Raw genomic sequence first — 16,040 nt, 5'->3', positions numbered from 1 at the left:
CATAAGTCAAATTTTTTGTTAGCAAAAAAATAAGTATAATTATAGAAGTATTTTTTTTTGTAAGTTATTTTATTTTAATGTTTTTTTTTATCACTATCACCATTGTTATACTTATTTAAAGCTCTTATAAATGCTACAACGATATGTAATAGTTATATATAAATATATATTAATTTCATTCATAACAAATGTATGAAGTTTAGTTTAAGTTTTTTTAACTTCATAAATTGGCTTAAAGTGTGCAAATTTTATAAACTATATATATATATATATATATATATATATATATATATATATATATATATATATATATATATATATATATATATATATAGTTTATAAAATTTGCACACTTTAAGCCAATTTATGAAGTTAAAAAAACTTAAACTAAACTTCATACATTTGTTATGAATGAAATTAATATTTATCAGTATACATATTAATATATTATTACTTTGAGAAACCATGGGCAACAAGATCATTCTCGCATAATTTGCAGAGAGCTTCAATCCTTTCTTCAATTGCACGGAAGTTAGCTAAATGAGAAAAGTTCAGTTTTGATTCAATAAAGCCTAAATTCTTACTAAGGGAGTGAGACCCAGGAAAAAAAGTTATATAGAATTTCTATAAATTTTTAAAACATTTTTTTTAATATAAAAATATGTAGAAAAAAAGTTTTATAGCAATTTTAGAATCTATACACTTTGCGACATAATAATAAGACACCCCAAAAAGATATTTAAAACTCAACTATACATTTATATTTAAAAACTAATTTTTATTGTAAATGAAGGCAAAGAGTTTACACCACTAAACAACATTTTAACACATTTATTTTAAACGTAACTCGCATTTTATAAAAAAACAACAACTGTTTTTCAGTGTGACAAAATTATAAGACAATTTTACAAAAATGTTTTATTTACAAACTGCTGTTGTGGGCAATTATGAATATTTATTTGATGTAAACACCACAGACAATTATTTAACTGTAAACCTTTGTGAACTGTTAAAAATTTAGGTTCTTTTTTATTAAGTATGAAATAACAAAATAATTAATAATGGGTCGTGCTTCACCGTTGAGTCCAGATAAGAAAAAAGTGCTCTCTAACATATTGAAAATGGGTAAATCAATTAGTTACATGGCTAAAGCCATTGGATACAGCTGAACTGTGATTAAAAACTACATTGATAGTCCTCTTATGTATTTACATTGAGTTACAACCATATAAAAAAATCAAAATCAATTTTGTTTTTGCGTAAAGATTCCCATTTTCCCCGATTTTTTTGAAAACTAATGAAATATGATATTAGATGTAGGTAAGTACTCTGCTTAGAAGTAAGTATCAGACCTTTTATTCAGTTCCTGACATCCGTAAGAGACTAGACTACTAGAGACAAGAGAGTACCCAATACCTAATAGTTAATACATATTAAGTATTTTAGTAATGCACAGGACACATGATTACAAGATGTTAATGTTGCTGAATAATATTGATTGAGATAAATAATTGACAATATAATAATAGGATTGTTTATAACATAATAATAACACAATTTTTAATGAAATATACACATATTCGTAATTTTACGAGCTACAAAAATGCGCAAACTATGGCCGTTTAATCGTGCATTATTCGATATTTCGCCGAATATTTATTTTTTCATGCATGTGGCCGTACTAGTTGGGTCTCCTAATTCTAATCTTCATGGGTTATTCTATTATCACGTGTATTATTGTTGTTCAGAAGTGCTATAAATAAATATTGTGTGCATTCTACAACGAGTTATCAGATATCAATTATTATTGTACTTTTATTAATATTTAATAACAGTCGTCAGTCATGAGGCAATGTTATTTATTTTCAGTACTCACTGTTCTGTAGTTTTTTGTAGTCTACTAGTTACTAATTTACAGCTCAGTAATTTGTTATTACATTAGTACTTATTACGTATCGTAATTTGTATTATTTCATTTATACTTTGTTATTAAACTGTTGATATTTTAAACTTTACCTTTTAAAAATGTCTCAAATTTGGACAAGTTTTACCAAAGGTATTGAAGAACACAACAAGCACTTAGTATTTTGCAATGCCTGAATTTGTATGAATTGTATACAAATACGCACATAACATCTCCTTTTTTTATAATTACTAATACTTTCTAATTCCTAGTTCCTACCTCATAGGTGGGTATCTAATAATAAATTGTGAAAAACTTGAAAACCCTAGAGTATTTGCTATTAGGGGTCTTATATTGAGTCGATTGTCAATAGATCTGAGATCGTAATTCGAATTATTTAGGTTGATACTTGATAATAATGAAAAAATAGCTGATTATCTCAAAAACAATGAAGCCAGATTGGATTTGAAATCCGAATCAACGGATTGAATCCGAAATCCGAATCGACGGATTGGATCCGTGAATCCGGATAAAATGGATTGATCCGAAATTCGGATTAAATAATTGTAATCCGTAATCCGGATTGGTCAAAATAATGCTCAGCACTAGTATCAAGTAATTCCATGTCATATCATCCAGGCCATGTCACCATGTCTCAGATTTTACTGATTTTTATACAGTTGAGAGTACTTAGTAAAATAAGAACTCCTTGAAAAATTTAGCTTTTGTTTCCAAGAAGATCCTGAGATATGATTATTTTAATTTTAACAGATCTTAGCCAGGCCCCTCTTGTCCTCTCAGAATTGTGACCTTTGTTTAAAGGTTCCAAGCCACATAGTTTTAAAATTATTTGATCTTTTTACTTAAAATTTTGGACCTGGCTATTTTCAGGGGTGAACAATCCAATAAAATAATCAGAAAAAATTAATATAAAGTACCTGTAATTATCAATTTAAATAAATTAAGGCAAATTTTTATATACCTGATTTTGATGCTCAAGAAACCCAGGTGGCCTTGATAATATGAAAAAAAAAAATTTACACATCATTCTATATACAATAAACTTTCAAAAAACATAAGGAATTTGATCTGCAAGTATGTGGATTTCCATATATGAATAATGGGGCATGGGCCCCACTTTTTTGTAGCGGAATCTTGCAATACATTTTTCACTACCTTTCAGGTTAGCTGGAGCTCTGGAACTTTTGGTATTTTTGTAGTGCCGATAAATGTGCATTTTAAAATTATTTCTAGGGCTCAAGACACTAGGGAAGGGGGCTGGGGCATGTGCCCCACTTTTTTGAGCAGAATCTTGAGATGGATTTTTCACTACCTTCCAGACAAGCTGGAGCTCTGAAACTTTCAACTTTTTCAAATTTGTTTCCAGGGCAGACAACCAGAGGGCCATGGGGTTGGGACACCGGGGGTCATGCCCCACTTATTTTCTAAAAAAAAAAAAAAAATTTTTTTTAACAAACTTTGAAAACATCTTCAAATTTTTTTTTGATTTATACTTATTCCATTTGGTTTTTGATCATTCTATATTCAATGGTCTTTCTTATAATATCTAAAGAAAGTTGATGTTTTTCAGAATTTTGATTTGCAAGTATATGGATTAAAAACAGTCATCCATCTAAAATAACAATTTTAACAGAATTTTACATTGTATAATTAAAAACTTTAAATTGAAAAAAGTTTATATACTTTAATGCTAAAATGTTAACTGCAAGTTGTTTAATTAAATAAAATCCAGCAGTAAAAAAAACATCCTAACATAACATCAATAAAAAAAATATATAACTTTTTAAAATTATTATTTTAATTGATATTTACTAATTCTAAAATGTTTTTTTGTTACTTTTATCAAGGTTAGTTTTACAGTAAGAGTGGATTCATGTGATTTTGGAAAACTGTTAAATGATACTTGTCAAAAACTGACTTGTTGTAGAAAAATTGATTTAAAGAGATTTGATTGTTATAAAGAAGATACCAGAAGAGAATTAATTTGGAGATCTGGAATAACAGATGATAAAACTGTAACAACCTGCCTTCACCATGAAATTTTTTTTGGTACAAACTTTGAAAAGAAGCACACAAAATGTTGTAATTTATTGGACAAGCTTAAATCGAAAAGAAAAGCAATCAAAGGTAAATAATTGTTGATAAAGAATCATTGTAAAATCTGTTTTGAATAATAATATTAAAATCTACAAAACATTTTATTTATTAAAGTTTGAAAATAAACTGGTTTGGTTATGCATTATATAATTAAAATAAGAACAAATAGTTTTCACATTTATAGGTAATCACTAAAAACAAATTGTACTTATTATTTCAGGTAGTCATGCAATAACATTAGACACGGCAAAATGATTGAGAATCAATTTTCCAAATGTTGTGCCTGGATATTAACTTTGCCGAAGCTGCTATGATGCTATAATAAGTAAATTTGATGAACAAGATATTTGTGAATTTGAGCTTTTTCAAGTGCAACTTCGAAAAAGAATCAGCCATGAAAGGCATTAAATGTTAGTCTTGAAATAATAGGTATATTATTCATATAAAACTTCATGGCATTCCAAAGCCTCAACAGTTATCTATTGCTAGAAGTAAAGTTAAAAAAACATGTCAAAGTATGAAGATCATACTTCAAAAGTATATAATGTTAGCGAGGCAGAACTGAAACATAAAATTCCTCATACGTATTGACAAAAGTAAATGCGATGATCTAGACAAACTAACAGCAGAAATAAAATAAAAGTTAATTGTTTCTGACCTTAAAAGTCAAATTCAGATGTTAACTTTTACACTTGAGTCTAGGTCTAGAAATTATGCTGCGCGATATTTCAACGCCCCTGAATACCAAATCAGAAAAGCGCACAAACTAAAAGAAATAAGTGGAATATTTGCAGTTCCAGACACTAAGAAAGGTAAAACATTTTCTGAAATAACATTAAATGGAGTCAACAATATATACCATGATGAAGAATTTACTAGACAAATACCTGGTAAAAAAGATTACGCAAGTATTGGTAGAAAACAACACATGCAAAAGTGCCTGATTTTATATAATCTTAAAAAACTGCATATTTCTTTTATAACTAAATATCCTTAAGAGGTCATTGGGTTTTCTAGGTTTTGCAGTTTAAGACCAAAATGGTGTATAACTGTTGGAGAATCAGGGACTCACTTTGTTTGTGTATGTACCCACCATCAAAATGCAATACTCTTGACCAACGCTATACAATTAAATTGTACTTACAAAGATCTGATGATGAAAGTTGTTTGTGATGTGACAAGTAACGAGTGCATGATTCATCGATATCTGAACTATCCAGGTATAGTTTCTTTAAACAAGTTTCGGGATGCACAGCTAATTGACAATGACAATGACGAGGAGGTGTCATTTAATCAGTGCCAGAAAACAGACAGAACAACATTGATCTGTCAGACAACAATTGAAGAATTCAAATTGATGTTATCAGAGGCAATAAACAACTCATTCCTACATTGCAAAATGTCAAGCAAGATACCTAAGGCAACAAAACGAAAAGTTGACAAAAAACTGTTGTATTGTCTTAGGAGACTTTGCAGAAAACTACACATTTGTGATTCAAGATGAAATCCAAAATTATCATTGGTGCAAAACTCAATGCACATTACACCCAGTTGCCCTCTATTTATTAAACAAAAATGACCAGCTTAGAAAAAAATTGTTTTGCTTTATGCCAGAAGACAATGAGCATGACACAATGGTTTTCTGTATGAAGTTTTTGTGCATGTATGAATTATGTATGACACAAATAAATAATTATTCAAAAGAATATCATCCTAACATTTCAAAGATTCTTTATTTTTCAGACGGTTGTGTTGCACAGTATAAAAACCACAAAAACCTTTACAATACCTGTCTCCATAAGATGATTTTGACATTGATGCAGAATGGACATTTTTTGCTACAAGTCATGATAAGTCACCATATGATGGTATTGGTGGCACTGTAAAACGTTTAACTGCAAATGAAAGTCTACTAAAGCCCATAAATGACCAGATATTGAATTGTAATAAAATGTTTGACTACTGTACAAACAATATTAAAGAGATTTTTTTTTTCAAGACTGAAAAAGAAAGACTGACAGAATTGGGACCACTTTGAAAACACGTTTTTAGCTAAGTAGAACAATTACTGGAATAAGGAGCTATCATCAATTTAACCCAGAATCTATAGATACTATTATCTTTAAACGAACAAGTGAAGATGTTAATATAACAGGCATTTTTCTTTTTCTGGTATTCAAAAATCTCAACCTGATCAGCAAATTAACATCAATGAAATTTGGTGAATTTATTTGGTGTAAATATGATTTGTTTTAATGGATTGGTATGATAAATGAAATTGACAATATTGAGCAAGATATTATGGTAACATTTATGCACCCACACGGTCCTTTTAACAAACTTTTCTGGCCATTTAGAGCAGATGAGTGTTGAGTTCCAATTACCAACATAATTTGTAGCATCGATGCACCTGTAACAACAACTGGGCCTTTGTATACTTTGACCGTTGATGCATCTTAGCAAATATTAACAAAATCTAGACACTTGTATTTTGTTTTATAAATAATTAAATAAAACGGAACAAGTATAAATTAGACAAAGTCTTCAAAGTTATCTTAACTTGGTTAAAAAAATTTTTTTTTTTTGAGAAAAAAACAAAAATGCTGAAAGTTTCAGAGCTCCAGCTAGTCTGAAAGGTAATGAAAAATGTAATGCAAGATTCCGCTACAAAAAAGCGGAGCCCATGCCCTGTTATCCATATATGAAAGAATGATATGTAAATTTTTTTTTTGATATCATCAAGATTACATGGGTTTCTTGAGCATCAAAATCAGGTATATAAAAATTTGCCTAAATTTATTTAAATTGATAATTACAGGTACTTAATAATAATATTTTACATTTCTGATTATTTTATTGGATTGTTCACCCCTGAAAATAGCCAGGTTCAAAATTTTAAGTAAAAAAATCAAATATTTTTAAAACTATGTGACTTGGAACCTTTAAACAAAGGTCACAATTCTGAAAGGACAAAAGGGGCCTGGCCAAGATCTGTTAAAAGTAAAATGATCATATTTTAGGATCTTTTTGGAAACAGAAGCTAAAATTTTCAATGAATTCTTATTTTACTAAGTACTCTGTATAAAAATATAATGAATGTAATGTAATGTATAAAAATCAGTAACTGTATAAAAATCTCTGTATGTAAGTAACTGTATAAAAATCAGCAAAATCTGAAGTATATGGTGGCATTTTTGAAATTTTCTGGACGAATTGACATGGAATCACTCTATCGTGATAAATCAAAAATTCATTTTAATGACAGAAAAATGAAGGCTAAAAATTATCTTTTAATTGCTCAAAAATTTTTGTGACATGAAGCACCTATCATTGGTGGTGAAAATTCTGTTTTTCAGCAAGATAATTCTAGCGTTCATATAGCTAAGATAGTAAAGGATAATTTCAACAGCAGTAAAATTGAAACATTGAAGTGGCCAGACCTGAACATTATTGAATATATATTACCAGACCTGAACATTATTGAGAATACTTGGGCACAGCTGTCATATATAGAGTTTGAAGGTGGTAAACAATATTGTTCACTAGCTGACTTGAAATCATCCATCGCATCTGCATGCGATGCAATCAACATTTTGTACATAAAAAAGTTGTATGATTTTTCACCTTCTACAATGATTGAATTGATTAAAAAAAATAGTATAAGTCTCCACTATTGATTTTTAAAAATAGACATGTTTTTTTTTATAAAATTAAAATATAAAATTTTTTTATATAAATTTTTTTTAGAGTGTCTTATAATTTTGTTGCACTAAAAAAGCAGTTTTTTTTTTTAAAATAAAATGCGAATTTTGTTTAAAATAAATTTTTAAAAAGGTGGTTTAGTCTTGTAAACCCTTTGCTCTTATTAACTACAAAAATCAATTTTTAAATATAGATGTATAGTAGAGTTTTATAAATATTTTTGGGGTGTTTTATCATTGTCGCGCAGTGTAGAAACTAATACAAATTCAAAAGAAATTTTATAAACTCTATAGAATTTTTATAGGCCAAAATATAGGCCAGGTTTCAATAGTGTATAGAAATTTTATAGAACATTTTTTCTCTCAGGAGACCTATTTGAAAGAAAGATATGTCTATAAATTTTTTTTTTTACAAACTTTAATATTCAAAACAATATAACTATTTAATACTAAAAAAAACCCTTAACTCTGACCAAAAACCCTGCTTCAGGTAAAACAATAAGCTTTGATTGAGGTTGGGTTACACATAATAAAACTATATAATATATACAATAATGTACAATAATAAATCTAATAATAACTTTGTTTATTCAGATATTGTTCATTTAATTGTAAGTACAGAAAATTTTACAAGAAAAGTCTCACAGTTTGTAAGATAAAATTAACATTTAAAATTAACAGCTTCTTTAGTTGTATACATATATATGTACACACACACACACACACACACACACACACACACACACACACACACACACACACACACACACACACACACACACACACACACACATATATATATATATACATATATGAATGTTTGTATATAAACATACACACACACACAACTAGAGAGAGAGAATAAGAATCTTGCCTAATTTTATAACCCCGAATTCCCGGGATTATTTTTCAAATATCCCAGGATTTAGAAATTATAAAACTACGATTAATACCTGCGCTTACTAATTAATATCGGTGTTTAAATAGTGTCAAATAAAATAAAAGTAACAACAAAGCAACAAAACAAACAAAAAATAAATAAATAAAGTTATAAAATTTAGTAACAATGCAATACAATGTTTTCATTATTGATTTATAAGTTTAAAGTAAGTTTAATCATTCTTATATATTGTGACTATAACTAGCATGTTTATTAGGAAATAGTAAGAAACTAATTCTAATTATTAAAACTAAATTATAATAAGAATATAAATAAAAATAATACATAATAAATAATAAAAATAATAACAATAATGAAAAAAAAAAATTAAAAATTTATTTGTATTGATTTATATTGTGTTTTTGTAATAACAGAGTGTATTTATTTAAATTTATTGAACTTTAAAAATTCACCTTAATAAGAAAGTTAAAATAGTTAATAAATTCTTATACTTTGATTCATCAAATTAGGATACCATATCAAATTTCATAGAGCTTAACAGTAAAACCCCTTGTATGGAAACAATATAATACGTGCTGGGCTGGCTACAAGGTGATTTGTCAACATACCTAAATCTCCTAACACTGTTAAAAAATGGTACTAGATTTTTCTAACAATATAAAGAATGTTATAAGAGACAAATTAAGACAATAAATTAACAGTGGAACTAAGTTTTCAATTTCTTTCAATGAGTGGACATTGATTCGTAATACTCGTTATTTGAATATCAATTTACACAATAGAGATTAAATTTTTGGAATTTAGGTTTAGTAAGGATTGTAGGGAGAATACCAGCGGAAAAGTGTGCAACCCCGTTTTTACTTAAAGAAAAACTCTCCTTGTTTGGTTCAAATCTTGAAAATAATATTGTGTGCATAATAAAAAATGGAGCCAGCGCAATGAAAAAAATTGGAAAACTATTACAGACTAATCAACAGTTATGCTTTGCTCGCGGTATTTAACTGGCTATTATTTCAGTTTTATATAATACGTCAGCATCAAATTGCACGCAGAGACATTTAGTTGAGGAAATTGATGATCATATTGAAAATTTAGAAAATGAATCTGAATTTAGTGAAAGCTGTGAATCAGATAGCGATGATGATGGTGATGATTAATAGTGGATAATCAAATAATTGAAGACGTTATAATTACAAACAAAGTGATTGGTCCAGTGATTAATAAAGTTAGAAAAATCGTGATGGTTTTTAAAAGATTACCAAAAAATGATGACTGTCTTCAAAAATATAAAAAAAATGACTTTGGAAAAAACCTTCATTTAATCAAAGTTAGTAAAACAAGATTGACCAGCTCGTTGGAATAGAAGGCGCTTGTTGATATCAGTATTAATGATTCAATAAAAATGTCAGATAATGAGTATGAAATTGTTTCTGAACTAGTAAATGTGCTAATTCAAGTAAAAGCAGTAGTGGAAGTGCTTTGTCTACGCAATCCAAACCTTATAACTGTTGACATTGCGTTAGAGTTTATGCTAACTAAAATAAAAGAACTGAATACATGTTTACAAGAATACAAGCATTAAAAGAACTACAATTGTCAACTTTTTAATGCATTAGCCTTCAATATCATCGAGCAAAGGACTGAATTAAGTGGTCAACTGCATTATGGAGAAAACAAATTAATGCCCATAGGTGAAGTTTTTGAAACATCTTCAAATTTAAAAAAAAAAAATGTTGAAACTTCTAAATAGATGTAACATATTTCAATAATCCAACAAGTTCCTTGGACAATGTTGAAGATTTGGTAAGTCAAAAAGATAATGAAATGCCGAAAACTATTAGTAAGTAACTAAATGAAGCCCTAGAAAAAGGTTTTCTAGCAACACCCAGAAATTCTTTGTCAAGATTAGGCAAAACTCTTAATTCTAAACATTCGAAAGAAATGTCATTGTTTGAAAGTGGTTAATAAATAGTGGTTGGGTGATAGTCTTCAGAAAGTTTATGATTTTTGAATGACGATTAAACCAACGAGCATAGAGTCAGAAAGGGTATTTTCCTCTGCAGGGCTATTTTGCTATAAAATAAGAAGTCGCTTAAGTGATTATAGTTTAGATAATTTGAGTTTTCTGCGAGCATAATTTCTAAAGAAAAAAGAAATAATTTTATGCTTAAGTTTTATTTATTTTACTGCAATATTAATTAATTAAATTATGATGAAATTATTATAATTAAACTATGACTTTTCTTTTAGTTTTAAAGCATAAAATAATGCTGGGAATCAATTATACAATTCCAAATCCCAGAAATAGAAATCATCCGGGTTTTTGCAAACCCTATATATATTTGCATATATTTATATACACACAACCATAAACGCATGTTTAGATAACATGTCTGATGTTATACTGAAAAAGTCTGCTGCCGCAAAGGAGTGCCATTACATCAGCTGAGGGTTTGGAATAGGGCAGCATTCTTTTTTTTTCATTATCTTTTGTTTTTTTCTTCTTTTTCTGAAAATGCCATATGCTATAAATATAAGCAAAACTAGTAAACAATAGCTGATCTATACACGCTATACATACAGGTACACCTTAAAAACAACAAATTCATAACTGATGTTTGGACTAGCACTGCTTGAACTTTAGCGAATAATATTCTTTGTTTTGGCACTTCTTATCTCACTATTCCTATCTCCCCCAAAAAATTTGACTATTTTCTATCTTAGAAAAAGGCATTTTTTGACATGGGTGAACACCAACTTGAAAATAAGTTTGCAATTCCTTGGTTATTAGTTATAACAATTTATTTCTTTATTGTTGCAACAAATAAAAAAATTTAACATTTTAGTCAGGTTGATAAAATTAGCTTTTATTAGTAGAAAAGATGTTTTTAGTTTTTAAAGGGTACCAAGGTTAACACATTGAAACACGAATTCAAATTTTTTTTAGAAAAAAAAAACAATTCAAAGTTATCACTCATCAGTCCTCATCAGTTAAATCAACTTTATAGTTTTTGTTTTGCAAACTGGACACTTCTTAAAACCCTTTACTGCACAATGCAATTGCAAATTTTGATTTAAAATCATAAAACTTTTTTTTTTTTTGTAATCTTTTTCTTTTACTTCTGATCCTTTTTTTTCTTTTTCTATTTTTAAAAAACCGGACCTGTTTAATGTTTTGTGTTTCTATTGACCCATGCATGTTGGTGACATAAGTATTTTTTGTTTTGTTTATGTCTTTAGGCTTTACCTTGTTTACTGTCAGCAAAGTATATCTTCTAAATTTAAACTTTTCTCATAACTTTTATAAAAACTTTTTTAATATTCTCATAATCATATGCGACTGCTCAAACATAAATTTATAATAATTTGCTGATCCATATCTATGATTTATTTTTGTTAATTTGGACATTAAACATGGAGTAGCAGATGTAACAAAGGCATGTGCTGATGAAAGTCTGCATACTTTTTTTTGGTGAACTTCAAACAAGACTGCTATACAGTTTGATTTGATTTGGAACCATACAGTTAGCAGCCTGCTGAAATTTATCTAGCTGCATGATATTTACATTTAAATGCTCCTTCAGATATTTTATGTTTTTATTATTAATGACTTCTACAATATAGTGCTCTTTCTCTACTGTCAAAATTCATGGATGCTGTTTTCTGAAATTAAACAGCTTTTCGGTTTAATTGACAACCAATGGCAATCTTTGATCAAAGAAAACATGCCAATTTGCAAAGCAGCATAGCCTCTTTAGCTGTGCTTTTTAACCCAAGACACTGCTTGTTGAATCTGAAAGTCTTAAGAAAAATTTTTTTTCTCTAGTCTACTACCTCTGCCTTTGAATTTAATTTTCCAGTAAAAAAAAGGGGTGTATTTCTCATTTTAAAAATAAATTTTGTCTTCTCCATTGTAAAACTACTTATGCTATTTATCTTTAAAATATGCATAGTATAAAACAATTTCGAGCAAAAAAACGCCTAAATAATACACCTGCTAAATAAAAACATAATTTAGGTGTCTTATATGCTAACAAGAAATATATATTTTTAAATTATATCATATTTTATAATTAAATATTAATCATATCATATTCACAATTGAAGTTGTAATTTTTAAGGGTTAATTGTGACATTTTCAAAGATTTTTTGGGGTATTTTCTTTATAGAAAACACGGGTGCAAACACTAAGCTCTAAAAACAAAATATTCGAATGAATCTGATAATCAACTCTAAAATTAATAACCAAAAACAAGTTTGCAATATTTAAGCAGTAGCAACCAAAAAAAGCAAATTTTCTATAAATCATAGAACTTTACTAAAAACCATAGATTAAAACATTTGGCTAAGGAAGTCAATTATATTAAGTACAACTTATTTTATTTTGCTATATATAAAAGTAAGACAACTTATGCGTTATTTTTCTTTCACATTATTATTGTTAACTTTTAAGATAAATTATGTTATAACAGTTTATTTGTTATTGAATTTTAACGCAGTTTGTTTCAAATTGGTCACAAGCAAAGTAGTTTATTAAGTGACATCAAAAAATTGATAATTTAAAAGAATTTAACAATAATTATATAAATAATTGCAGCATAGCAAGGATCATTCCTGAAAGTCAAACATAGATCTAGCCAGTAACAATAATAATACCCAGTGGCATAGATAGTGGCCAGTAACAATATTTAGATTTAGATAACAGATTTAGAAGATAGTGTAAGTGAAGGAGAATGTTTTATTTAAATCGTAAACATTTTTAACAGTAAATTTTTTTTTGTTAAGACGCCATTATTTTTTGTTTCTTTAAAATAGTTTTAAAAGTAGAGACATTTTATTTCAAACATTAAACCAAAAATTAAGTTATAAAAAATTTAAATTAAAAAAAAATAAATTATTTTACTTCTGTTTTTTTTAAAAAAATTAAAAAAAAATTTTTATTTTTCCAAAAAAATAATTTAAGCATATACTTAAACTTATTAAAATATAATAAAAATATAATTCCCTAATTAAAATGAATTACAGAATTATTGAATGATAACATCAACTAATTGATTTCAAAATTATTTTTTTTTTTTTGCGATTAGATTTTCTTGCGTTAATTCGAGCCTTGAACCAGATCATGAAAACCTAGTCACCAGGTCAATATTTCAATTGCCAAGTTCAAAATATGAAACAAAAAAACAGTAAAAAGGTTCAAAGGAAAGAGTAATGTGGAGTAACTCAATAAGACTTATCATTTTTTTTAAACACAGTTTCAAAATTTCAGTAATTATTTTAACTTTATTTATTTTAACTGGATAAAACAAATCTTTAATTTAAAAACAAGTTTAAAAATTAACAAAAAATACCTTTTTCATATATATAAGCAGTTGATTCTTGCTTTTCACAGGAAACATTTGCCAAAGCTATACCATAAGCCGATAATAAACCAGAATATCTATTATGAAAACATTAAACAAACATAGAATACTAAGTAGGTATTTTTTTAATAAAAAAATACCTACTTAGTATTCTATATTCTAATAATAAAAATAATAATAACAAATATAATAAAAATATAATAATATAATATATTGTCATAAAAATAAAAGCACTATATAATGCCAACTTCTCTAAATAATAATACACCATACTTTGTTATTATTTTATGACCCTTTTATGCATATTTTGACACGGAGCTTTTAAAGCATATGCAAATTGGAAAAAAAATCTCTGATGACAACAAGATGACAAAATAATGATATTTTAAATAAAAACTTTTCAAATCTTTTGTACCACCCTTTTGTATTTAACTATATTTTGTACCACCCTTTTGTATTTAACTATTGTTATAAACTAATAATTGCTTTGTATGTTTTTCTGATGTAACTTTGTTGAACTATTCTATGCTTTAAATTAGCTTGCTGTTGCTTTTCTGTATTATTTTTTGTTGAATATTATATTAGCCATACGCTTGTATTTTTTTCAAATTCATTGCTTCATTTAATGATATACAATGGTATTTTAATTTATTTACACTTTGAGACTATAAAGGTCTTCTTAGACTTAAGTTTAAAATCCATTTATCAAACCACAAAGTTTATAATATTCAATAACCACTTTTTGTATGTGAAGTTATAGGAAAATTTTAATAAAAATTCCTAATATTTTGTAGAATAACAATAAATATTCCCTATATCATAAAAATGCGGTAAAAAATATATTCCTGCCTAACACCTTTATGTTTTTGTATTCTTTTAAATATATATTTATTTATTTTTATATTTAAATTGTAGTATATTTCTTTAAATATTTACATAGTTAATTAAATATACACAAGTTACAAACATATTATTATGCATAAAATTATTGGAAATTGTATGAAATTAATTACTTAATTGAAATGAATTAAAAACATTAACTTAAACTAATTTTTGACTCATTGAAAAATAAAAGATTATTTCTATAGAATTTAATTTTATAGTTTTTTAGAACTATATTATATACTAAATGAAAATTGATAGTTTAAATTATGTTACATGCTTACTTATGAATAAAAATGGTTGACATTCCTAAAGCTTTTGCTATAGCACAAGCATGTTGACCACCAGCTCCACCAAATGATGCTAGAACATGTTTAGATGTATCATAACCACGAGCCTCAGTTAAAATACGAATTGGCTTGCACATGGCTTCAACTGCAATTGTTATAAAACCCATAGCTATTTCCTCTACAGACTTGTTGTGAGAAGGATCAAATGCATTGATCTAAATACAACAATTTTAAAACTCAAAAAAACTAAAAAAAAACAAAAATAAAAAAATGATTTATTTACTGAAACATTAAAACTAATAAAAATGAATAAATACTTATTTTTATCAAGTTTTTGATTTTAATAAATTAATTAAATTTTTTTCACTTTTTATTCTTGAAAAATATTAAAAAATTTGGTAAAAAAGTTACTAGTATTAAAAATATGTTTAGGTTGGCAAAAAAATTTGAATGTTATAAGAATGTCAATAAAATCAATTGTTATTACGCTGGTAGTTTAAATAAATGGCACAGCTATATGTATTCTTTAAAGTATATTGTGTTTTCTGTCATTTAATAAAACCTCCCAATACAGTGTTTAACTTATGTGCTTTTAAATCGCTCTTAAATTATGGCAAACCATAACACTAACACTTTTTCTTATATACATGGTAAATTTGTTGTTAAAAAAGGCAGCAAAAGATTATCATAAAGAGAAAAAAAATCAATAATAAAGACATGTTTAGTTAACTTTTAACATATGTTATCTTTGTAGGAATGGTCTTAAAAAATGGTATTGATTTTTGATATGCAGTGCCCAAAAGTAAATTTAAATAAATAATTTACTAAAAGTAAATTAGTTACTAAATTAATTTACTAAAAGTCAATTAGTTTTTGGCAGCG

General features: G+C 27.0%; 1 protein-coding gene across 6 annotated transcripts in view; it reads right to left on the bottom strand.

Moving 5' to 3' along the window:
• LOC136072111 (5-oxoprolinase-like) overlaps window positions 1-16,040 on the bottom strand; it is a 119,573-nt gene that overhangs the window by 69,177 nt on the left and 34,356 nt on the right. For all 6 annotated transcript variants that reach the window (XM_065820448.1, XM_065820449.1, XM_065820446.1 and 3 more), the window contains exons 16-18: window positions 15,153-15,373; window positions 13,975-14,063; window positions 455-536 (exon numbers count right to left, since the gene is read on the bottom strand). In XM_065820448.1, coding sequence (XP_065676520.1) covers window positions 455-536; window positions 13,975-14,063; window positions 15,153-15,373 — 392 coding nt within the window. The remainder of the gene's footprint in view (window positions 1-454; window positions 537-13,974; window positions 14,064-15,152; window positions 15,374-16,040) is intronic.

Source organism: Hydra vulgaris, chromosome 15 (assembly GCF_038396675.1).
Source record: "Hydra vulgaris chromosome 15, alternate assembly HydraT2T_AEP".
In the NCBI taxonomy this organism is placed as follows: Eukaryota; Metazoa; Cnidaria; class Hydrozoa; order Anthoathecata; family Hydridae; genus Hydra; species Hydra vulgaris.
The sequence above is the reverse complement of the archived record's forward strand: the minus strand, read 5'-3'. Positions and strand labels throughout refer to the sequence as shown.